At 37.0% G+C, this 24,751-nt stretch overlaps 3 protein-coding genes and 1 pseudogene across 3 annotated transcripts; all 4 read left to right on the top strand.

Moving 5' to 3' along the window:
- Window positions 1-7,864: 7,864 nt before the first annotated feature.
- LOC116122824 lies at window positions 7,865-9,718 on the top strand (annotated as a pseudogene).
- A 571-nt stretch (window positions 9,719-10,289) lies between these two features.
- On the top strand, window positions 10,290-12,553 carry LOC116122823. Its single transcript, XM_031408629.1, has 6 exons — window positions 10,290-10,372; window positions 11,273-11,336; window positions 11,421-11,460; window positions 11,531-11,751; window positions 11,905-12,130; window positions 12,220-12,553. The coding sequence occupies exons 1-6, from the start codon at window positions 10,290-10,292 to the stop codon at window positions 12,333-12,335; spliced, it is 750 nt and encodes a 249-aa protein (XP_031264489.1). The 3' UTR covers window positions 12,336-12,553.
- A 243-nt stretch (window positions 12,554-12,796) lies between these two features.
- Window positions 12,797-14,576, top strand: LOC116122822 (protein trichome birefringence-like 4). The gene is made up of 5 exons (XM_031408628.1): window positions 12,797-13,332; window positions 13,420-13,612; window positions 13,725-13,918; window positions 14,004-14,162; window positions 14,237-14,576. The coding sequence occupies exons 1-5, from the start codon at window positions 12,797-12,799 to the stop codon at window positions 14,574-14,576; spliced, it is 1,422 nt and encodes a 473-aa protein (XP_031264488.1).
- Window positions 14,577-15,805: 1,229 nt separating this feature from the next.
- On the top strand, window positions 15,806-24,280 carry LOC116122857 (AMSH-like ubiquitin thioesterase 3). The gene is made up of 14 exons (XM_031408661.1): window positions 15,806-16,112; window positions 16,291-16,355; window positions 16,481-16,556; window positions 16,670-16,870; window positions 17,170-17,270; window positions 17,681-17,786; window positions 17,878-17,924; window positions 18,121-18,451; window positions 18,612-18,701; window positions 18,819-18,881; window positions 21,356-21,430; window positions 22,298-22,360; window positions 23,200-23,252; window positions 23,934-24,280. Exons 1-14 carry the CDS (start codon window positions 16,014-16,016, stop codon window positions 24,106-24,108), a joined length of 1,545 nt encoding a protein of 514 aa, XP_031264521.1. The 5' UTR covers window positions 15,806-16,013; the 3' UTR covers window positions 24,109-24,280.
- The last annotated feature ends 471 nt before the right edge of the window (window positions 24,281-24,751 follow it).

Here is a 24,751-nt window from a genome sequence, read left to right as displayed (position 1 = left end):
TGTCTGTGGCTGCTATATTGGATCCTCGGTTAAAAATAAGGGTTATTCAGAGGGCATTCCTTAAGATGTATTCTGAGGTAGAAGGACGGGAAAATATGGTGATAGTCTGGGATGCATTGTATGAGTTATATGGGGAGTATGTTCAAGCTAACCAAGGTGTGACTATCGCCCGTGCTTCTACATCACAAGGGGATGGACATGGAGCCATTGGTGAGGTGGCTGCAGTTGAGGGAGCCGAGGCCTGGGATGATTTTACCTCTTTTCTGGATGTGGTTGAAACTATTAAGCCTAGTCAGTCTGAGTTGGACTGTTATTTGGGAGAGGGATGCCATAAGTGTGTAGGGGATCATGACTCATTCGATGCCTTACAGTGGTGGAAGGCAAATTCAACCAAGTTTCCTGTATTGTCTACGATGGCTCGAGAGATACTATCCTTCCCGATCACTACAGTTGTTTCAGAGTCTGCATTCAGTGCTGGGAGTAGGGTTATTAATAGTTACCGAGCTTCTTTGTCACCAGCTACGATGGAGATGTTGTTATGTGGATGTGGCTGGTGTCGCAGTTTGAATGGAGTGAAGAAAGGGTGCAGAGTAAGTTCCATTGCTTACATGTTTTGTTTAATTCTATATTTAAAATAACTTTATTCTAACCTATAGATTATTTTTCTCTTTTTCATCTTAGAAAAAGGAGGATGAGGATCACTTGGAGATTCAGCTTCCTATTCTATCAGGTGATGGGAGTCAGCAGATTGGTTGATTCACTCGTGAGTTATTGGCTGTGACAGTAGGATTCTGCAGGTCTATATTTATTACTTTTGTGTTGAGGTTTGCATTTTCATCTTTACTGTTTATATAAAATGACAATTATACTTAATATGTTTCACATTAATTTGTTTGTAGGAGGAGTAGGGCTACAATAGACATACAACCAATTATCTTTTGCTATTATATATATTTTTTAATGGATGGGGATGTCACTTGATGTATAGTTATGCTAATCCCCCATTTTGTTTTTGTGAAAACTTTATTAAGTCAAGTGAACTAAACAAAAATATTTAGTTCACTTAACTTAATTTGTGGTACATACAGTATGTTAAATGATAATTTGTTAATATCCGTAGCATTTCATTTAATGTTGATTTTAAGTAGGTTTAACTGTTCGGTGATGTATGAGGACAGAGAAGACATTCAGACAATTATGGAAAATTAAGTAGGTTTATTTTCATTTGACAAAATAAATGAAAAGTGAAAAATAAAACATATTTCGAGCCAGCTATCGATTGTTTTAATTATGGAAAATTACTTTTTCAATATTTTTCCAAGGAATTATCTATCCATCCACTCTTTTTGAATTCATGAGCAAACTTTGACTCAAATATTTATTCTTAGCTTACTGCATGAAGCAATATAGAATTAATTTGTGTGACATGAAATACATGCAGCTATGATCATTAATTCATGTAACAAATAATTATTAAAAATTGCAGTTAATAGTTTCACATTATATATAAATTAATTAAACACACACTTTAGAAAAAAATGAGAATCTATTATGGGAGATAAAATCCATATGGGATTGAATTAAAAAAAACATTTCATAGTCAGACTGCTGCTGCCCAGCGAAATTTTGTAAAAAAAAATTGAATTAAAAAAAAAAACAATATTATTTGGAGATGGCTTGCGAGCCAGCTCGAACTCGGCTCGGTAAGAGCCGGCTCGAAATATGCCACATCCACTATCGAGCCGAGCCGAGCCATATAATTTTTGGCTCAGCTCGTTTACTCCTCCTCTCTCACGAGCCGAGCTCGTTAAGCCGAAAACTCGGCTCGGCTCGATAACACCCCTAGTTGTGACGGGACATTGGATAGATACTAATTGGAGGTTGAACAAACGTGTGCTCAGTTCTGTTCGTTTACTGCCTCCTCGCGGTGGTTCCAGATTGCTGATAACATATTTAACTGTTTGCGGGAATGGGGAATTGAGAACAAAGTCTTTACGATATCAGTTGATAATGCATCCACTAATGACTTGGCAATCAAGGTTATAAAGGAAAACTTTTCTATAACCAAGAAGCTTATTTGTGGGGGAAAGTTGTTTCATGTTAGGTGTTGCGTCCACATATTAAATATAATGATGCAAGATGATCTTAATCAGATTAGACACATTATCAAAGACGTCCGTGATAGTGTCTACTACATCAATCAATCGAAGAGTAGACTACAAATCTTTTTAGAAATTGTGTAGTAATTGTAGTTGCCTCACAGAAAGTTGATATTGGACTGTAAAACGAGGTGGAACTTAACTTATGAAATGTTGGCAACTGCACTAAAATTCCAAAGGGTGTTTCCAATATACTTTGAAAGAGACCAGCATTTCACTTCTTGTCCCCTTGATGAAGGTTGAGATAAAATTCAGAGAGTTTGTGAAATTTTGAAGGTTTTCAATGTTACCACTAACATCATTTTAGGGTCTGAATATCCAACATCAAATAGATTTCTTGCCGAGCTTTGTAAGGTGAAAGTTTTGTTGGATAAACATGCTGAGGATGAAAATGAATTTGTGAGGACCATGGTGAGGAAGATAAAAGGGAAATTTGATAAATATTGGGGGGGAGTGCAATTTGTTGATAGTTATAGCTGCTGTTATGGACCCTGGGTGCAAAATGAGAGTGTTGGACTATGCTTTCCCCATGATTTATGGTAACCTTGAAGCATGGGTTCATTCTACAACAGTTCGGGATGCCTTATACGGGTTGTATAGGGCATATGTGGCTGATAGTGAATCATCTGCTGATCGACATATGCCTACAACCAGGCAGGGTAGGGGGAGTGGGACGAATGCAGATGATGACTCTTCTGGTTGGTCGGATTTAATGAATTATGTGGACATAATTGAAACTATTGCCCCGAAAAATCGGAGTTAGATTCCTATTTCGAATAGCCATGTTATAAGTGTCAGGTGGATTATGAGGCGTTCGATGCTTTAAAGTGGTGGCAAGCAAATAGTTTAAAATATCCAGTGTTATGTAAGGTGGCTCGTGATATATTTGCCGTTCTTGTTAGCATGGTGGCTTCAGAGGCTACCTTCAGTGCGAGAAGTAGAGTTATTAACAATTATCAATCTCGATTGTCTCCGGACACAGTGCTAGCACTACTCTAATGAAGATTGATGAAGTAAGTTCAATTAACCCTTAAATTATTACTGTTTTTATGTCTCGTTTATTTTGAATATTATTTTCTTTTATTCTAACGTTAAACTTTCTGATTTTTTCCTATATATGTTTTAGACGGATAACCACTGGAGATTACCCTTCCTATCTCTTCATTTGAAGGGATTGTGTAGATTGTTTGACCCTCCAACATATATCCGCAGGTTTGTAAATATATAGCCTTTTCGTAGTTTTTTTAATTTCTATGCAGAGAACTTGGTTATTCAATATAGATATTGAGATTATTTAGTATTGCTTGTGTTTTTCAATTGTTTTGAAGTGATTAAACTGTTCTGGTGTGACTGGAAATTCTGGGTTATTGACTATTGGAGTTTCAGAGTAAATCTGGGTGGTTGTTTGTGAGTGATCTTTTGCAGGTGAAGCTTGGGGTTTGTATTAGAGGGATATTGTGATGTTGTTGTGTTGATTTTGATTTGGTGAATGGTGATTGTTGTCTTGATTTTGATTTGGTGAATGGTGAATTGCAAACATTTGACTTGCAAACTATTTGCTTCCTTTGTATTTACACTTTGCAAGTGGGACTGTGGGAGGCCTGGCTTTGGGTGGCTTTGGTGCCTTTCTTCTGCTTTGGGTTTTTCTCTCTTGATCTTCTTAGATTTTGCTGTCCCAAAGTCTATATTTCTTGCTTTGGTTTTCTGCTTTTTTGTCTTTGTATATAGCTTTATGGAGTATACTTTTGTGTTTGTATATAGCTTCATGGAGTGTATTTTTGTGTTTGTATATAGCTTTATGTGTTTGGACATAGGCACATAGCTTCATGGAGTGTACTTTTGGTTTTTATATAGCTTCATGTGTTTGTACAGAGCTTCATGGAGTGTACTATCTAAGTGTTTAGTGTCTACCTTTTTGTAGTTGTACACTTGTGTTTGTGCAAGAAATGCATATTACATATGTACATCCAACAAATATATCAAACAATTGTAACGCATATTTCATCCAATAACTTTAAACTTGTCATTTCATTTTATGTTTTGAAAGATTGTTGGTGTTGAAAATTAAAGATTGTGTTGAATTATGGTCGAGTTTTGCCTTCAGATGAATTAGATCTACAATATGTTTTTGGTGCACGAACAGTTTTTGAGCTCGATTAGGCTCGAGCTCGTTTAAGCTCATTTAAGCAAGCTCAAGCGCACCTAATACTCGCGACTCAAGCTCGAACACTAATATTGAAGCTCGACCATGCTCGGCTCGAGCTCGCTACTGTTCATCACGAACCGAGCTCGAGTACCGCGATACTCGGCTCGGCTCGGCTCGGCTTGTATACATCCCTACCTGTGGTCTACCCGTACCTGCATAGGGTAGGGTCTAGGTCTAATATTTTGGACCCCTTTAAGTCAACTCATTTTGAGCCCGTACCCATTTGGACCCGACCCTAACTCAGCCTACTCACCCATTTTGCAAAGTCTATGATAAAGTGCCTCAAAACAAATAATTTCCTCCAATTTAGTCTTGTATAGTCCATTCCTTTTCCACAATCTCATCCCAAACATTTCCTTTTTGTTTCATCGTTCCCACAAAATCAGACTCATCAAAAGCTACAAATTCAACCTCATAAACCTCACTCACCGCTTTCCACATACTCTTCCAAGAAAACACATCCCCATTAGTACAGTTAAACATTTGATTTTTATATTGGGCTGTAACCGCGGCCCATATATATTGTTGCACTAATACATGTGCATCCGACGCCATCACAAAAATGCTCCTACATGTATCAGGTACCTGGACACCTAAACGGTAAACCCTCATATTTACATATTGTAGCATAAACCCTCCTTGAAGAAGCACCTACTATAATGGATGATCTATGCACAAAGTATCACATAACTGGCCCGTACGAGGCCACTAACTATCAATGCTGCAGCTTGGTCGGGAGAGTTTTTTGATTCCATGGTGGAAAGAAATAGAGATGGATGGTATACTGAAACTGGGTCAAAAAGGTTAATGAGTGGTGCAATAATGCTACGGACACAAGGATTTTTGCACCGAAATATTGCACCAGCCTACGTGTAACACGCCTCTGATTTTTTTAACAATTTTCTTCTAGTGAACGGTCATCCATCAAATTTGGACGGCCATTCACTCACATGGACACCCGTCCATAAATAAAATACAATAAAAAGTTTTTATAAATATTTGGGACGGGCGTCCATTACTTTTGGACGGGCGTCCATTCGTCCATACTAAAAAAAAAAAAAAAAAAAATTTTAAACATGGATACTGCTTCTTCTTCTTCCTTTCGGAAATGTTCCATTTTTTTTCTCTTGGAACAATGGCGCCATGCAGCTTGGATGAAGCATGCGGCCCATGTCCTCCACTGTTATGAGTATAACCTATCTATTGTGAAGGTGTGCTGAACCTGTCTACTGTGAAGGCGCCTAAATTGAGTGGCCGCAAATTTTAACTCTTCAGCAACAGAGCAAAAGCCTGAACCTCTCTCATAGCCTTCATCGTCCAGGTAGAGGATGAGAGGTTAATGCTAGATTTGGGTTCCAGTGCCCAGGTCAAAAGCTCCTCGCCACAGAAGTCCCTTCTGGAAAAGTAAATTGTTTTGATAGTTAGTTTTTGTTTTGAAATCCATTGTTTATCTGGATGTTCTTTTTAATTGTTTTTTGTGAATGTGTAGACTTCTCGGTGTGATGTTTGCTTTAGTTGAGTTATTGGCATTGGTTTTATGGTTTAGTTTGTAGCGTGTAAAGAGGGATCACGGTTATCTGGAAAAGTAAATTATTAGTGGCTGGAGAGGCGATCAGTTTTGGCTTGGCTTTAAGAAGAAGAAGAGCAAGAAGGTGTTTTTTTTTTTTTTTTAAGTATGGACGGGCCCAAACTTAAGGGACGGCCGTCCCCAATTTTTTTTTTTTTTTTTCATATTTTGGTTAAGGACCGGCGTCCCTTATTTGCGGACGCCTATCCAAAATGAAGGGACGGTCATCCATAATAGATGGACGGCCGTCCCAAATGTTTATAAAAACTTTTTATTGTATTTTATTTATGGACGGGCGTCCTTTAAATGGGGAAGCCCGTCCCTTGTATATGGACGCCCGTCCATATAATATGGATGGGCGTCCATGTGAGTGAACGGCCGTCCAAATTTGATGATGGACGGCCGTTCACTAGAAAAAAATTGTTAAAAAAATCAGAGGCGTGTTACACGTAAGCCGGTACAATATTTCGGTGCAAAAATCCCAGTGTCCGTAGCATTATTGATGAGTGGTGTTACATATACGATTAAATACACAAAGTATTGGGTACAAATTGATGTATCACAAATTTCTTCGATTTAATAACTATCAATTAAATTTTAGTTCATTTAATTGTTGAGGCATCTTCTCTCACGTATTTACAAAATTCAACCAAGAATTTATGTATTTTAATCATAATAAAAAGGACGGCTTCGTTTGTTTCAGTTTTGGGAATACTACTTTTAGTATTCCCAAAAAAGTTAAACAGTAAAATACCAAAAAACTCTGATTTTTGGGAATACTACTCCCAATATTATTCAACTTTTTTTAAACCCCTTAAATTTGATAATTTAATTAAAAACCCCTAAATATTTTTTTAAAAATTGCAAAAACAACCCAGTAATCCACATTTACCAGATTCTGGCCACCACTGCCGGAAAATGGCTGGAATTTGTTAGGATGGCGCATACCGGCTGAATCTGGCCGGTAGTGAGCTGATCTAACCTTTTTCGGCCAGATCCACGGTGGATCTGGCCGAAAAAGGCCAGATCTAAGGCCAAAGATCTGGCCGTTGACGGCCAACAAACGGTCGTCGTTGTTGGCCGTCAACGGCCAGATCTGGCCTTTGTCGGCCAGATCCACCATGGATCTGGCTGGAAAAGGCCATATCGACGCATGAGCGGCAAGATCTAGCTGGTTATACGCCGATACGATGACTCCGGCCACCCTCCGACGGTGGTGGCCGGCTGTCCGTATTTGAGGGTTGGTTGGAGGTGTTTTTGTTAACTTTTAATGTTTTATTATAGGGGTGTTTTTGTAAATAAATAAACATAAAGGGTATTTTATTAATTTATAATTCTTACATCGTAATACCATCCAATTCAACTTTTTTTTAACTTTTTTTAAAAAAAAATTTTCAAAAACCCAAAATTTTGAACCAAACGGAACCTACGTTAACTATAATGCTAGAAAAGGATATTTCAAAATTGATTCTAATAAATTTCCTAGCCCAACACTAAATGGGCCAATAGATGTAAAGGAGCTAAGGATACGTACCGAATTGTTTAGAACGACATGTCGCCTTTGTACTTCAAACGTCAAGTCGTTTTATATTAAAAAGCTTTTCTAGGAGCAAGCATGGCCTGCAACCGCTACTGCAGAGAGGGACATGAGGGGTTTTCTTCTTCAGCTTCTAGGGCAACACCTTCACTAAAACATATTTCTGAAGAATCATCTAGTCACAAAATATCAAACGCTAAACCGAAACCATCTCTCGTTCATAAGCAAACCACACCAACACTGAAGCATCTTCAAGAGGTAACAACTCCTCTTCTTCTTTACTGAATTCTCGTTTCCTTAATAAACCAATTCTGTTTCATACCAAACAGTCCATTTCAGCTAATAAACGCTTTCAAACGATTGATCACAGTAACATTTCTCAATTCTTGCTAGAAATGACTGGTTTTTTGCTAAACCACGAATTGAAGGCTAAAAGGATCAGTTGGTTCCCAATTGAGTGAGATTATGCAAAATCAAGAAAACCCATTGCACCCTTGAGGTTTATATCTGGGTTTCTAATATCGACCCCTTGTTTTCAAGAATCAATTGGTTAAGGGTGTTTTAGCTATGTACTTTACAGAAAAGGTCTGTTATTTTATCGTTGAGTTGCTTAAAGATATTAAGAACTCGGGTTTTCAACTCAGTGAGGATTTGCTTTGTGTTCTAATTGGTAGTTGGGGCAGGTTAGGATTATTAAATATGTGCTGAATTTTTGGGCAGATTTCTTTTTTGGGTATTAGTCCTAGTACAAGGTGTATATATGCTGTATTGATGCACTGGTGAAATCCATTCCATTGATTTAGCATACTTGAGTTTCAAGAGAGTCGGTGGATAACTGCAAACCGGATAGGTTCACATACATATATATTATTCATGGAGTTTGTAGAATGGTGTGGTGATGAGGCTCTTCGATTAGTCAAACAGATGGAGGGAGTGGGTATTTCACCTAACGTGTTTACATATACAATTCTTATTGATGGTTTTGTGAATGCAAAGAGGGTAGATGAGCTTTTAGGGTTTTAGAGATGATGAAGGAAAGGAAGGTAGTCCCAATGACGCTACTGTTAGATCATTGGTTCATGGGGTGTTTCGTTGTTCGCCCCTCGTAAGGCGTTTGAGTTGTTAATAATGTTTATGGAAAGAGAGCCGTGATGCAAAATTAGCCTGTGATACTCTACTATATTGCCTTTCAAATAACTCTATGGCAAGAGAGGCAGCCATGTTCTTGAGGAAGGTTGGGGAGAGAGGTTACTTGCCTGAAAGTTCGACGTTTAACACTACCATGACTTGTTTGATAACTGGATTGAATCTTGATGAGACATCTGGAATTTTAAGAGTTTTATTGAGCGAGGTGTGAAGCAGGTTTTAATACGTATCTCATGCTCATTGAAGCCTATACAAAGCAGGAAGAGGAAAGGATGGGGATGCTATTTGGAACATGATCAAGGAAGGACTTGTGCCAATGTATATTCATATAACATGGTGATGATTGTTTTTGCAGATCATATGTGGAGAGGGCTGCAGAGACATTTAGAGAGATGCAAGGTAGAGGTATTGCTCCTAACCTCGTCACTTTCAATACCCTGATTGTGGGCATTGCAAGGATGGAAAGGTACTTAAGGCTCGTGAACTTTGGAGATGCTTTTAGAATGTGGTTTGAAACCTGATATCTTCACTTTTAGCTCAATTATCGACGGGCTTTGTAGAGCGCGCACCTTGAGGACGCTTTAAATTGTTTCACTGAAATGGTCGAGTGGGGTGTTACTCCAAATGCTATCACATACTATTTTGATCCGTTCTTGTGTGTCATTGGGGATGTCGCTAGATCATGGAGACTTTAAGGAAGATGCAAGCGATGGAATAAGTCCAGATATTTACTCTTTCAATGTCTAATCCAAAGTTTTTGTAGAATGAATAAGATTGAGAAAGCAGAGAAGCTTTTTATTCCTGTTGACACTGGTGGAGTCCTGACAATTATACTTATGGTGATTATCAAGGCATTGTGTGAATCAGGAAGATTTGTTGCAGCAAAAGAGATGTTTCTTTCAATGGAAGCAAAGGTTGCATTCCTGATTCCATACATCTAACTAATTTTGGAAACTCTGATTCACAATGGCTGCTCTGAAGATGCTTGTGATATTGTGAAAAGATATAATGAGCGGGGTTTTTCTTTAAAATCCACCCCAATCTTTAGGATCCTGCCTCAATTGTTTCAAAGATTAGTGCACTTTGTTGAGATTACATTTTGAAGCTGATGGGTATAAAGTATCAAGATGTTATGCTTTTTGCATCTGTGGCATCATTTACAATCATATAATCATAACAAGATACTTAATTTTTTCATGGAAAATTCTTTCACGCTTTCTGGAAGAATATGGCACTCATTCCTGTGGGATTTACGTACCAGTTGTTAATTTGGATCAAGGGATACAGGTTGCCTGGAGATAAGCCTTCGCAACAGTGGGTATTGCTCAATTTATCCTGCTCAAGGTTCTATGCCATGGCTCTACTGCAGGCAATGGACATGAATCAGCAATGAGAAATTGACATGTAGTTTTATCATTAGGTAAGAATAAACCTGCTCCTATAGCCCCATAGGCAAGGTGCACAATATCAGTAGCTTGCAGCTGTTTTGGGGTGTGAGACAGGTTTTCTTTCCACAACTCACCTTTTGGGTATGAATTAATGCGACATCAATGTTACTTCATACTAACTGGTCAGAAGAGGAAGTACTGTAGGAAGACGTGATGATTAGGATCAGTTCTTAAGTTTGAGACTTCGACATGTATCATCTTTTTATGCAAAGCAACGGTGTGTACCATGACTAATGGAGCTCTCCACAGGCAAGTGGTAACTTCGCAAGGCAAAGCAGAATTGAATCAACAGGGGACATCCAGGGGAATGTACTTCAGTATTCACTCTGTATAGTGTATACATTCTTTAGGATACAAGAAAACAGTTGTCACATTCTTCAAAAGTTTTGTTTTCTTTTTCTTCTGGTGGCTATATCATTCTCAGGACGCTACTCATTAGATGTACCAAAGCTGTGGAATGAATATAATTTATTTTCCTTCACATTGTTTTCTAAATTATGGGTACCTAACCTTATGGAAGGTGCCGAAATGGGATTTCTTAACTTCATTGAGAAATGTCTCAACACTCCACATGTTCACTTGGACTGTTGCCACTGTCCTCATGTACCAATTCTAGCTTCTCTGCGTGGATTACTATGCCATGAACCAAAGACTATTTTCCTCCTGATGAAAAGAAACCTTGGAAATGAACATATTTTTTAGGTTTGATTTTAACACTAAAATAGAAAAGTCCTCAAATTGCAGAATAGTTGGTGACTTGCATTCCACCTACTCTGTCCTTAGTCTTCTCCATTCCTCAAATATACCCTACAAAAAAGCAACCCACCAAGTTTATTCATTTTCCAATGAATCCACCAAACTTACTATGCTATTCAATTCTTACCTTGTCCATCTTATTAAACTTCAGTTCAATACTTGCAAATGTGAATAAAAAGAAAAATCTGGATGATTTATTTCCTCGGCCAATGACAATGAAATGAAAAGTGAACGTATCAGGCAAGATCGCAGATGGGTCTATCAAATTGTTTAAAAAATATTTGAAAATATTTCACTTCAGTCAATATGAGATTAGAAAATTGGGAAGATTAGCAACTAACCATTAAATGCAACAGTTTGTGCCTTGTGGAACTGCATTATATAATTAGCCATAGATCACCTCTCTCTTTCACAAGTTTGTACTGCCTTTAATCTTTTATAATGCATACTCAGTGACCGTTCAGCCTTGCGTTTTAGCATAGCTCTTGTCTGCATTTCTTCTTCTGTTGCAACTTTGGTATTAAAGAAATAAAGTGTTGTAGCCTTTGCGTTGCATGGTTTTTGGTTATAATACCTGATTATTTGAACCAACTCTTGACAGGGAAAGCAAATGCTCAAACAGGCATTGGCGGTACGGGCGGGTTGGTGGCGGTGCAGGGGCTTGGTGGTACAGGCGGCGCTGGTGGCGGTGAGGCGGCTTTGGTGGTGCAGGCGGCGCTGGTGGCGGTACAGGGGCTTTGGTGGTAAGGCGGCGTGGTGGTGGGTGGTGCAGGCGGCGTTGGTGGTACAGTGGCGTTGGTGGTGGTGCAGGTGGCATTGGTGGTACAGGCGGCGTTGGCGGTACAGGTGGCATTGGTGGTACACGGGGCGCTGGTGGTGGTGATCCAGCTGAAATTGTTGCCAAAGCCTTGCTATGTTTCAATGATAAACATGTAAGTGACATGAACTCTCATAAATGAAAGACGCACCCCATTTTACATATGTTCATTATACTTCAACTTTATTATGATTCTTCCTTCATATTAAATTTCTAACATTTCCTTCTGGAATTATTTTATGTTGATTCCATTTGGACAAAGTTTTAGATTTACAGCAACTGCGAAGAGTCCTGCAGATTGACACAGAGTGGAAACATCAATGTGTCTCCTGAACATGTCGAAGAATACTGCAATGGGCCGTGCCTTACAGAGACACACCTGGTGCTTGACTGCATAGAAGACGTCCTAGCAAACTTCATATTCTACAATAGGGCAACCATAAATGATATTAAAGACACCATCAAGGCGGGTTGCGGCTATGGCCCCGAAAGAGGTAGCTTACTTATTACTAGCTTCTTCAGATAATATTATTTTCCTTTCAATTATTGCCAAATATCATAAGCTGGTGCTTGTGTTGTGTAGGTGACTTCAATGTAGCTGAGCATATTCAAGCTGAAGAAAACAGTGCATACAAGACTCCCTACAAGATTCTGTTTGGTCTCGGAGTGATGATCATAGCTCGTGGCTTATTGCTTTGATAGATGATATGTGGATTGAAATAGATAACTAATGGGATGAATGAGTCTTGCTCATGTTATGTGTTTTACGACTGCCGCAGAAACTCAAGAAAATTTTATGTATTTATTGTGAAAGATTGGTATAAATACTAACAGAATATGTGAGCTATAAATATACATATACGATGCTGTTAACATCCTTGGTTCCTATGTGTGATCTCTCTTTGCATTGGTGAGAAATGGGGCCTGATTAATTGTTATGAGTGATGAATTTAAACTATAAAAAATAAATTTTAAAGAAAGAAAACTGGTTATAGATTGATTTCGGAAGCCAAACTAAAATCAAATTGCAGAGTCGCGAGTTCCACCGAAATAGATAACCCCAATAACGGTTTCTCATAAATCAGAGGGACCATTCCCTCCAAAAAATCTTGCTCTTCACAACTTATTTCTTCCCTAATTCGTTTCCCTCTTTGCTTTCTATGGCATCTTTCAAGAACTTCTTGTCCACTCTAGGGCAGTTCTCAAGAACACTATCATCATCATCATCATGTCCTCTCTCAAATCCAGGATCCCACATTCTACTCATTTCACTTCTCCTTCTCTCAATTCTCCTCCTTTCAGCATCACGGACCAATCACTCACCGGCCATTCTAGTCTCAGTTATTGCTTCCCGCATTCGTGTTGTTGCAAACTACATCTCTCCCTTCTCTTCAATTTCTTCCTCAAACACATGCCTTGTCTTGGACTGTGAGAGCAACTGCACGATCTCTTCAGTCACTGTAATCGAAAGACCTCATAAGAGTTCAAGAAATGATCAAGAAAGTTATAACCTGATAGAAAACCTGAGTTCTTGTGATATCTTTAATGGTAACTGGGTGGTTGATGATTTTGAACCTCTTTACCAACCAGGGTCTTGCCCTTATATCGACGACGCTTTCAATTGCTTCAAGAATGGAAGACCCGATTCTTATTACCTCAGATATAAATGGAAGCCACGTGGGTGTCACATTCCAAGGTTTGGCATCACAACTTTGTTCAAGGATTATATAATATATGGTTCATTCTCCTCTTCATTTTGTACTATTTCTTGGGTTGCGTATAGGTTTGATGGGAGAAAAATGTTGCGGATGCTGAGAGGGAAGAGATTGGTGTTTGTTGGTGACTCTTTGAATAGGAACATGTGGGAGTCTTTGGTCTGTGCATTGAGAGAATCGTTGAAAGATAAAAGCACACTCTATGAGGTTTCGGGTAGGCGACAGTTCAGGACTCAGGGTTTCTATTCTTTCATATTCAGAGTAAATCTTTAATCCTGTTACCATTTTGCTGATTTTGTTCATCCAATATGTCATCCTTATGAAAGAATTTTAGCAGAAGCAATTTATGGTTTATGTTTCTGTGGTGGTGTAGGATTACAACTGCTCCATAGACTTCATCAAATCACCATTTCTTGTTCAAGAATCGAAGATCTCAGATAGGATTGGAAAACGAAGAGACACTCTAAGGCTTGACATGATTCAAGGCCCTTCCTCCAAGTATTATGATGCTGATATAATCATCTTCAACACTGACCACTGGTGGACTCACCACAAAACCTTCAAAGGGTAAAAATATAATTCTCTTTTCACCTTTAACGTTTGCGGACTTCACTAATATTACACTGATCTTCTACTTCTTGCTTCATTTCAGCATTAATTACTTCCAGGAAGGCAGCCATGTCTATAACAGACTTGAAGTTACAGAAGCATACACAAAAGCCTTGAAAACTTGGGCTCAATGGGTTGATGCAAATGTTGACAGTAACCGTACCAGGGTCTTCTTTCGCGGTTACTCAGCTCCTCACTTCAGGTAATTATCTATCCATGAGTAACAAATTAAAGCTTATTCAGAACTTCTGTTGATTGTTGCATTACATTTTACAGGAAAGGGCAATGGAACACAGGTGGGCGCTGTGATGCTGAGGCACAACCCATAACTAATGAGAACTACATGGTTCACTATCCATGGATGATGAAAATCCTTGAATCAGTAATAGCTGAAATGAAAACACCAGTGTTTTATCTCAACATTACAAAGATGTCAGACTACCGACAAGATGGACATCCTTCAATCTACAGGCAAATGGAGATCCCAAGAAGCCCTGGAATGATCCAGGACTGTAGCCACTGGTGCCTTCCCGGTGTTCCAGATTCCTGGAATCAGCTTCTCTATGCCACTCTGCTAGTTTCCCATTATGGCTTGCCCAGCAAATCAAAGAAATGACTTGCAAATGCTCTAGTAATTTTGTGTACTTTTTGGCATGTAACCAAGCTTTGATCCTAAATGTAAAATTTGCAGTATTACTTTTCTGTGTATCTGCTACACATTTTGTTATTAGTGAAACAGTAGATGTCAAATTTTGAAGTGTTTTCCCAATTCTCACAATTGATTTTTATTTTTCGAAATTAAAAGACTTAAATTTTGAATATATATATATATATTGTGATCGGCTTGTTGCGGCTAGCTTGCGTGTATTTCAACTAATCATCGGGCCTAAGGCCAGCTTACGTACACTTCAACTAATCACTGAGTCTGATGTTAACTATTATTTTAGAATTGTAATATTAAAAATAAATTTGATAAACACTGAATAATGTACTGAATAATTACTAGGGGTGTTCAAAAGAACCGATTGGAATTAGAACTGGCGGGTACCTGGGGTTTGGTTTCGGTTCCTACTCGGAACCAGCCGTCAACGAGTAGGTTCCGATTCTAAATTTTTGGAACCGTTACTATGCAGTTCCGATTTCGGTTCCTATAGTTAGGAATCGGAACTGGAAACCGAGACTAATATAAAATAAAATTAAAGAGTAAGCAGGTTAATAAAAACTTTTGTAGAAAAAGTAATGTAAATACATTTATATTTATATTTCATAACATTTAAAGTATGTTGGTTTGACTTTTGAGAATCTACCTTTACAAAGTAATGGAGTTTGTAATTTTGAATACATTTATATTTATATTTCATAACATTTAAAGTATGTTGGTTTGACTTTTGAGAATCTACCTTTACAAAGTAATGGAGTTTGTAATTTTGATTATATAATTTGTAATTTTATTTTTGTTAACAAGTGCCAATTGGGGGGACATTTGTAAATTTTTAAGGTTTTTTTGCCATTTTAAAAACTTTTAGGGGGTAATAAAATTAGCAGGGTACTGTTGTTACAGGTTCTGGTTCTGGGTACCTAGAAACCGGAACCGTCGATTCCGATTCTAGTTCTGGTTCTTTTAAAAAATACAAGTTACCCGAAACCAAACACCCCTAGTAATTACACAAATATTAATTTAACTTTGACATGCATTCATTTTAAGATTACATTTTTTTTTCTTAAATTAAAGTGGCAAGTGTTATGTTTACATTAGAGATTGACCAAATTGCCCTTGTGTTTGGCACGAAATCACAAGAACATACGCAGAGGAATTGAGTATCAAATACCGTGTTAGTACCCAAATTTCTCTGCACCTCACTATGTCGACATAAAAAGTAAAAACGACCTCCATCCTTCAAAACGACTAAGTTTTCACATTCCTTAACTCGCACGTTGAAGCTTTTGATTCTAGATTCCGATCACGGACAGCGAGAGGATTCGTGGCGTGTCGCCTGAGAAGCCGATCGGAGTTTTATAGAGCGGGCAATAGTCGCCGCATACGATTAACAAAATGAGGATCAACGTCAATTCTATCACTAGGAGAGTCGAAGTCGATAATCGAATTCCTCTCCGATATTACTATCGAATCGCCGATAATCTCCTCAAACAGGTTCCGTTCTTTTAAGTTCTCTGATTATCTTCACGATTAAGTTATGAATTGGCGTTATTTACTTGATTCCTTCAATTATATGCATTGTTATTAATTTTTTTTATAAAAATATTATTAACATTGTCGTGTTTTGTTTTAATTTTCGATCATATTTAGTGAAAGTTTTTGTTTTGTCCAGGCTAGTATTTATCGGGAGGAGAAGAATATTGTAGATTTGTATATAATACTACTAAGATATTCAAGGTAGAGACAGCAACATAATTTAGTAATTTGATAATTATTTTCGATGTTTTTGAATTCTCTCTTAAGAAAATCAGAAGCATAGGCCTATCATCAATTTTTTTTTTTTTTTTTTTTTAAACTTGCAGTTTGGTGTCAGAAACAATACCATTTCATCGGGACTACCAGGCGATACTTCCAAAAGAAAGAGCTACTTACAAGAAGGTGAGCCTGAGGTTTATTAGTTCATTTAGTTACTCTATGTGACCTTGAGTATGTGTAATGCGTTAGTATATGAGTAACATTGTGTGATTGGTATTTATGGTTGTTTGTTCCAGAGATTGATTTCTGTGCTCGATGAACTTGAGTCTTTGAAGCCAGAGTTCCAGCATCGAGTCAATGAACTTAATAGAGCCCATGGAAGAGCTCAACTGGTTGAACTTGATAGCGCAGACAGGACTTCATATGGTGCAGAAACGTCTTCTTTGGAATGGCCTATTGTCGATAAAACCTCTCATTCGAGCATGGATACAAAGCGGGTACAGAACTTAAGCATTAGCATGTTTGATATATTATTCTTGCAAAACTGTGAAATGATAGTAGCAGTGTTAATTTATTGATGTTATCTTCATTGAATTGTATGTTAATTATGTGCTGAAGATGTTTCTTTCAGTTGTTGTTCTCTGTGGTTTTCCCTTTCCCTTTTTCTTCCTTTTAATTGCTCCTAAATCATACTGTTGATTCAGCTCCATATAATAATTTTTCTTCTGCTTATTCACAATTTAATGTAGGATTTTCTGTTTGTTGGTTATTTATATTATTTTTCATTTGGCTGCAGCCTTCCAGCATGGCAATTCAGTCTTCATTGAGGAATAATAATGATCGCACCCAAGTTTCATCATCGAGTTTTGTGCAACTTGACAAGCAGTTCCATAGACTGTAAGTACTGTTTTCTTTTTTGGATAGTAGAATCATCATTTAGAAGCATGGGGAAGTGTAGAGGAGATATTCTGCTTTTTAGTTAGTAGGCAGTAGCAGTTGAGTTATAGTTTAGGGCAAGATCTGCAGTCCTTATTAGTCAGTTGTTTTGCTTCATGAAGGTTTTCTTGTTATATAGTTGTAAAGAAGGAACTGTTATGCTTTGTTGTGGTGCTGTCATGTGGAGCTCTTTTCCTTCTTTTGTTTCTTGAGCTTATTTTCTTTCTTTTATCTATTGTTCGACTGGATTTGGCTATATGTTTGGAAGTTAGACTACTTATTTTTATTAGATTATGTCTATAAGATAAAATTTAGTGTGGCAATTTCGATAAGGTCTACATACATAGAATGATTCTCCTGGATATGTGCAGATCTGTTAACCTGCCTCTTCCAAACAAAGAAACTTTGTCTAGACACTCATTCTTAGGTCCAAATGGTCTTCGAGGACAATGGCTTGGTCCTAGTGCAGGGACAAAGGTAATATTTTCTAGAATTTTCATAACTGATGTTATATTTGCTTTGGTTCACTTAACTGTAAAACGGCATGAAATGTTGTTGTGTAATACAGGTTCAATATCCAAGCAGCACTGACCTATCCCCAAATGAAGATACAAGGTAAAACTTTTACTTGTTTTTGTTTAAATATTCAAATATGCTTATTTTACTTGGCTTATTTTTTTGATAGGATTCTTTTATTTTATCTTTTATCATTTGAAAGTTTACATGCTCTCCAATATACTTCTTGTTAAGTTTCTTTCAATAAAGTGTGGCTTCCTTAACTCTTTTTGTTTGGTTTTACCAACCATTGTAGCCTGAATCAGGCTGGTCCTTATGATATGGTTCCATCAAAAGTTGGTGATTCTGGAGGGGCTGTACCTACTATGGAGTCCGTTCTTTCCTTAGATGATGGTAGATGGTTAAAACCTGCGGAGGATTCGTGTCCTCCAATGGTTAATGAAGCAAGGGAAGATCCTTTTCAGTTTGTCAGTATCAAGCAACCTTCTCCTCCTCCTGTTCTTGCTCAAGTGCAGCAGGAATTTGCTCCAATCTCTCCAGCTAAAGTTGCTGATCCAAGACCTGGTCCAGCCAAGCCTTCTCAGGATGGAACACTGAACTCTAGTTCTTATCAACATTTACACATTGTAGGTCTCTCTGTGCTGATATATATGTTATTGTGGCTTTTTTTTTTTTTTCTTTTTTTTTTTTTTTTAAATTCTGGTGGTATTCTGTTATCAAATCGTGGTTATGATACTTATAGCACTTGATTTCGACTGATGCTTATTCTTTTGACTTTACCTGCAGCCAGTAAAATTGATGCAAGATTTCTTGAGATTGGCTCGGGCAAATACAGAAAAAAATTTAGAAACCTGTGGCATTCTTGCTGGTTCGCTGGTAAGAGAACTAAGCTTTTTACTGGGAACAGATATACTGCTTGCTTTTTTGTGGGTAAGTGGTAACATCCAGAAGTGCTGACGCTGTTTCTTATATTTTACTTTTATATGGCTGTAGAAAAACAGGGTTTTCCATATCACTACACTCATTATCCCAAAGCAGGAGTCAACATCTGATTCGGTATGATAGCAATTATTTTTGTTTAATTTTTTATCCATTTTATTAATTAGTTTTGAGTTTGTCCTGTCAAATAGTAGTTTAACCTTTTTAGCTTTAAGGTTCAGTTTTGGCATTTCGTTTGTGTTTTAATTACTGTGTACTTAGCTACCATCGATTTTGTGCTGCCAACTCGTGAACTTTGAATCTGTGAATAAGTGGTAGAAATTCAGGCTTCATTTGGACTCATAAAATGCATACATGTTGGAGATAATTTAAGATTTTTGGACATTCTAGATAAACCTAAAAACAAGTAGTTTTTCTCCTTGGGAGGTATACCTTTAGTCTATTAGATGCAAATAACATGTTCAAAAATATTTCTGCTCCTATGTGGAGAGATACATATGTGCTTTTACTTCTCCTTTGATTAGCTAAAGTGTCTCCCACACCTTGAGGTATAAAGCTCATCTTTGCAGCAGTTCCATATAATGCCTGTTGGTTTTGGTTGCAATAATTACTTTACGACCAATATTTGATCTTATTCACGTGTTTTGTCCCAAGATCCTGAAAAACACAATGAGTAGGGAAAAAATAAACGCCACAGTCAAATGTATTAGTGATTTGACTGACAGACAATAAATTAAAAGGAACATGAGGAAGATACAAAACAGAGGAGAGAGATATAGATTTGGTGGAATTAGCAGTACGACACCCTATAACAGACATAGTAGACCCATTAGCTAAAGTGACAAAAGACAAATCAGCAGATGAAGTGAATGACGAAAGGATACCTGTATCACCTGTCATATGATGAGTAGCACCAAAATCAATTACCCAATTGAGACTAGAAGTAGACACACAAGCTGTAGGATTACGTAACCGTGTCAGTGTAGCGGCAATCGATGGAATGGATGACGAAGGACTAGCAACCTATGTGAGGTGAGCATACTCATCGGTAGGGATAGTAACCATGGAAGGAGTAGGTAAGAGGCCATCTTGAGTGGCATCTGAGACCCTTGCCCATTCTGAGGCTTTCCATGAAGTTTCCAACAATACCTTTTGACATGTCCCTCAGCACCAGAATGGAAACAAATGCGAGTACCACGACCACGACTACTCTCCATATCCTGACTCACCCCTTTGTTTCCTTTACCATTGTTACTCTTCATGTTAGCTAAAGCAGCATTATCTATAGCAGAATCTTGTGTAGTGCCTCAATTTTTCCCTTTACTAACCCTAAGAAGACGAGCATAAACATCAGTAAAAAAAGGAAGTTTGTTACCAGTTAGGAGCTGTGTCCAAATTACATCATATTTTGGCCTCAACCCAGCTAGAAAACACTACACAATCACTTGGTCCTCTTGTTCTTTCATCGTCACAACATCTGCAGTCACAGGAAATATAGCTTGCTTGTCTTGAACAGCTTGTTTCACTTCTGTATAATACTCAAGTAACGTCTTTTCCTACATATTAGCTCGATAAATCCTTAACAACAAATCATGAATATGGGACAAGTCTTGTTTACTAGAGTATAAAAACTCAAGATACTCCCACAATTCTTTAACTGTATCACAAGAATGTTCTGAATCTGATTGAACAATTTATCATCGTCCATCAACCATTTCTTCCTAGCTTTCTTATTAGTTTCTGTTTCTGAAGGTGGATCCTCAGTTAAATGATCCTATATGTTAATGTTGGAAACATATCATCTAATTGTTCATTGCCATTGAACAAAATTTTGCTTTCCCAATAGTTTCCGATCCGTAATTTGGTGGAAGGAGTGACTGAAATTTCAGTCACTATATGTTTGCTGGAATCTCCCATATTCGCAATAAATCACAACTCAATAAGCCCAACAACCAAATAAATCACCACAACTCAATAAATGAAGAATCAAATTCAATCACTTAATTCAAACAAACAAACAACACTGTCGAATGACTTTTAAAATTCAAATCACCAAATCCACACTTCCAAGTCTAACAACTGATACCAAGAACTCAAAACAATTGCTAAATATAATAAATAAACAATCTCACCAGAAATCGGATCACGGAAAAACAAGGACAGACCAAATCGAAGAGAGAGAGAAACCAAATCGGAAAACACAGAAAGCAGATCAACAGAGGACAGACCAGTTCCCAGGAAACGCACAGACACTGTTCACGCGACACTGTTCACGCGACACTGTTCATGTGATGCTGGAAGTTGCCGGAAAAGCCACAGAAGACGCCAGACAAAGCCACCTGTGGTTTCTATGGTTTTGGCTCTGATACCATGTTCGTAGAGAAGGAATTCATATATTTATTCAATTAAAAAAATACAATATAAAACCCTAATATATTTACCGTATCACAATTACATAATTACCCTTACCTATATTTACACTATTCCTAACAGATATCTCTACATTTATATATTGTCAGATTTTCATTATATCTTCATTTTTATTTATACGCTTTTGGTACTATTGCACTAAAACAAATTTTAATGTTCAGTGTCAGACATTGAATGAAGAAGAAATTTTTGAAGTTCAAGACAGATTATCTCTTTTTCCTCTTGGTTGGATTCATGTAAGTTCTTGAGAGCCCTGATGGCCTGTAACTTTTCATCTATTCTAGAATTTTTTGCTATTAAATACATGTTCTCATTTGTGGTGGCTCTTTATATTTATTCGGAACAAAGATTCTCAAAAGTTCTGATTTTGTATCTTCTGGATTCTTCTTTTGTGTTTTTCTGGATCATTCATTCTTGGTAGGTACATGGTGAATTAGTGATTATCTGAGTTGTGTTGGCTTTTCTTTCTTTATCATTAAGCATGACTATGAATATACTTCTTCCAGTTCGCAATTGTATGGACTGAAAAATGAATAAGTGTAGTGATAAATGATCATGTTCCCCTCAATTTGGAATTACTCAAAATATGAAGTCACTTGAAATTAGAAAAGTTAGAAACTGCTTCAATTGAGTGTTGTCTTGATTTGTTAATTTTGGAAGTAGGAGAAGAATGATGAGATGATAGAGAGAGAGGGCGAAAAAAAGACGAAAAGGAAGAAATGTTTAGAATGCAGAATTGAATGTTATTGATAGAACAAAGGGACATCTAACATGTTGTACTTTAGAGTAAATCATTCTCTTATTATCTTTGTACATCCGGGACCCTTTTAAGTTCTTATTATGGTGCTTTTCTCGGCTAAGTTGGTACTAGGTGGGATATTTTGTATAAAAATATAAGAATGCTGATCTGTTTGATAACTCATGATAGCATACTTGTGAATGCAAATAAAAGTAATATAGTGCTCATAAAACTTAACTCGCTTTAATTAAATAGGCAGGCTATACTATTGGATGCATTAACTTATGAGTCAATAGTTAATATCCATGGAGGTTGTTATATGGAGGTTATGTTGTTGTTATCTGAATCTTATGTTTATTTTCAGACACATCCATCACAGACCTGTTTCATGTCATCAGTGGATCTTCACACTCATTACTCATATCAGGTGAGAAACAGTGATGCTAGTTATCTTTTACTTGGGTTATAGTTTGTATGTATGTTTTCATGCTTCCTTAAAAGTGTGATCTTTGTAGCGATGCATTCACCTTCTCTTGTTAAAAGGAAGTATCCATTTGTACATTTCGAAGTTTTTTTCTGAAGTAAGGTCGATTCTATTTTTCTTCGATCATAAAAAGAGTGATTTTGCCACAAAATAGCTGGATATGGAATCTAAGACCGAATAGCATTTTGCAGTAACTATTTAATCTTTACTTTTTCTGAAAGAGAGCAATCTATCTGCAGGAAATCCTGAATGGTTAGTCCGTAATTTCTAGAATACAAGGACTTTTTTCGCATCTATTGTAGTAGTAGTTCATTTATTCATATCAATATGCAAAAATACTCTAAAAACAGAAGGCTATAAATAAACAGGAAAAGAACTTCAAATTTAGGCAACTGTGGTTTCACTATTTTTGTAATTTCCTATATATATATATATAGAAAAAATGATAAAAAACTTAATGTGATACTTAAGTTGCAATACTTTTTAAACAATTAGTAGATGTATTAAATTCTGAAGATATCAGTCTAGTAGCACCGGAAACTCATGCTCTGTAGAGGTAATGCTCATGGTGATGTGACTAATCAACATGTGAAAACTTGTAAAAGCAGTACATTTTATGTAGTTTAACAAACATTAGCTGTATATCTCACAATTTAGGACATGGCTGCATAAGTGCATATAGCCTTGTTGTGTTTTCCTTCTCTCATGAGTGTCCTCTGCATATATCATCTACCTTTATTGTGTACTTCACTGAATGGTCTTCCTTCTGTGGACTTTTTTAGATTATGTTGCCTGAAGCTGTTGCTATCGTCATGGCTCCAACTGATACATCAAGGTAAGTTGCTGTCTCCTCTTGTGAGTATTGCTTTAAATTCAATCTACAGGAATAACTGAAGATTATCTTTGACAAGAATGTGTGATTGGAAAAGGAAGAATCTCCATAAATTTTTCTTAATTGCAGGAGTGCCTAACAATGGTCAATGGCAAGAAACTGAAAATTATTCCTTTGGTTATAAGTTATAACTAAACAGTCATGTTTCTAAGCAACATGTGCTCTGTGGAATACATGAGGCTCAAATTTTGTATATTAATGTTTTTGTGCATGAAAAGTTGATATCTTGTAGAAGATGTCTGACCAATTATTCATGGTGCTTAGTCCAAAATATTAAATTAGGATTTTCTTGTACAAAGAGGTATGGTTGTCTGTTTCTGGCCTTTTGGTCCTTGTTTTGTGTCTTCATTCTCTTAAAACCTTCCAGGTCTATTTTTGCTGGCTAGATCTCTTAGTTCTGAAGAAAACATTTAATTCTTTGCCTACCCATTAGAAAGACATCATCAAAAAAATTTCAAGAAGGCAAAACACAAACTACTAAAAACAAACAATAATTAGAACTTTGAATATAATTATTTTTGTTACAAATTTTGGATAAGAAATTACTGACAAATGAAAAATCATGTGGCCCCTTTATATGCATATTACTAATGGCTTGCTAACATATTTTCTATGATACTGCAGTCCACATGGCATATTTCATCTCTCTGATCCTGGTGGTGTGTCTGTGATACGCAACTGCCAGCAGCGGGGATTTCATCCCCATGAAGAGCCTTCAGATGGAACCTCTCTCTATGAGCACTGTTCTCATGTCTTCATGAACGCCAATTTAAGATTCGATGTTGTTGATCTTCGGTAAGCTTGCAATCCCCGACATAAACCATGTATTCAAGTAAATATTATAAACGAAAGGAAGTACGTAAACAGAACATCTTTTTTCTGCCGATAGTTATGATGTAAATTCAACTCCTTTCCTGAGTAGATATTTGATAGAAATAGCGGAAATTTTTTTAACCATAAGATTGAGATTATTGTAAGTTTGTAACACTTATTCAAAATGTACTGTAATTGTAATAACTTCACTAAAGACACGAAGTATGTGTGATTGACCATATAATTATCAGAAGCTACATTGTTGATCGTGGAAATGGGTTTGTCTAATTATGTAAATGACACTGTGCTCGAAATATTATACGGAAGTTTGTTTCCATTTCCATTTAAAGGCCTTTGAGTCTTTGACATGCAGCCGCAGCAGGTACAGTACTACAGTGTTCAATTTATGGGGAAGAAGGTTCTCTCTTCTTCAATGAATACAATCAAATAATTCAATTACAACTTCTCTGAAATGGATGGCATGTAGAAGGACAACACTTGAGATGATTTGAAATTCGTGAGATTCTTTGTTGTTGTCGTCCTTGAGGGAGAGGATGAACATGTTAAAGCAATTTTGAATTACGTAAAGTGATCAACATTGATTCACTTAGTAGATTTGGACCACAACC

The sequence above is a fragment of the Pistacia vera genome, unplaced genomic scaffold (assembly GCF_008641045.1).
Source record: "Pistacia vera cultivar Batoury unplaced genomic scaffold, PisVer_v2 Contig138, whole genome shotgun sequence".
NCBI classification, from domain to species: domain Eukaryota; kingdom Viridiplantae; phylum Streptophyta; class Magnoliopsida; order Sapindales; family Anacardiaceae; genus Pistacia; species Pistacia vera.
Note: the sequence above shows the minus strand (reverse complement) of the source record. Positions and strands in the feature narration are given on the sequence as shown.

Bases quoted from the DNA above. Each gene is read 5' to 3' on its own strand.
- LOC116122823 (XM_031408629.1), top strand. From the start codon at position 10,290: ATGACTAATGGAGCTCTCCACAGGCAAGTGGTAACTTCGCAAGGCAAA. The intron at 11,337-11,420 runs GTATTAAAGAAA...AACTCTTGACAG, and splicing joins CTTCTTCTGTTGCAACTTTG to GGAAAGCAAATGCTCAAACA. The intron at 11,461-11,530 runs GTTGGTGGCGGT...TTGGTGGTGCAG, and splicing joins GGCATTGGCGGTACGGGCGG to GCGGCGCTGGTGGCGGTACA.
- LOC116122822 (XM_031408628.1), top strand. From the start codon at position 12,797: ATGGCATCTTTCAAGAACTTCTTGTCCACTCTAGGGCAGTTCTCAAGA. The intron at 13,333-13,419 runs GTTTGGCATCAC...GGTTGCGTATAG, and splicing joins CGTGGGTGTCACATTCCAAG to GTTTGATGGGAGAAAAATGT. The intron at 13,613-13,724 runs GTAAATCTTTAA...GTGGTGGTGTAG, and splicing joins TCTATTCTTTCATATTCAGA to GATTACAACTGCTCCATAGA.
- LOC116122857 (XM_031408661.1), top strand. From the start codon at position 16,014: ATGAGGATCAACGTCAATTCTATCACTAGGAGAGTCGAAGTCGATAAT. The intron at 16,871-17,169 runs GTACAGAACTTA...ATTTGGCTGCAG, and splicing joins CGAGCATGGATACAAAGCGG to CCTTCCAGCATGGCAATTCA. The intron at 18,452-18,611 runs GTAGGTCTCTCT...CTTTACCTGCAG, and splicing joins CTTATCAACATTTACACATT to CCAGTAAAATTGATGCAAGA.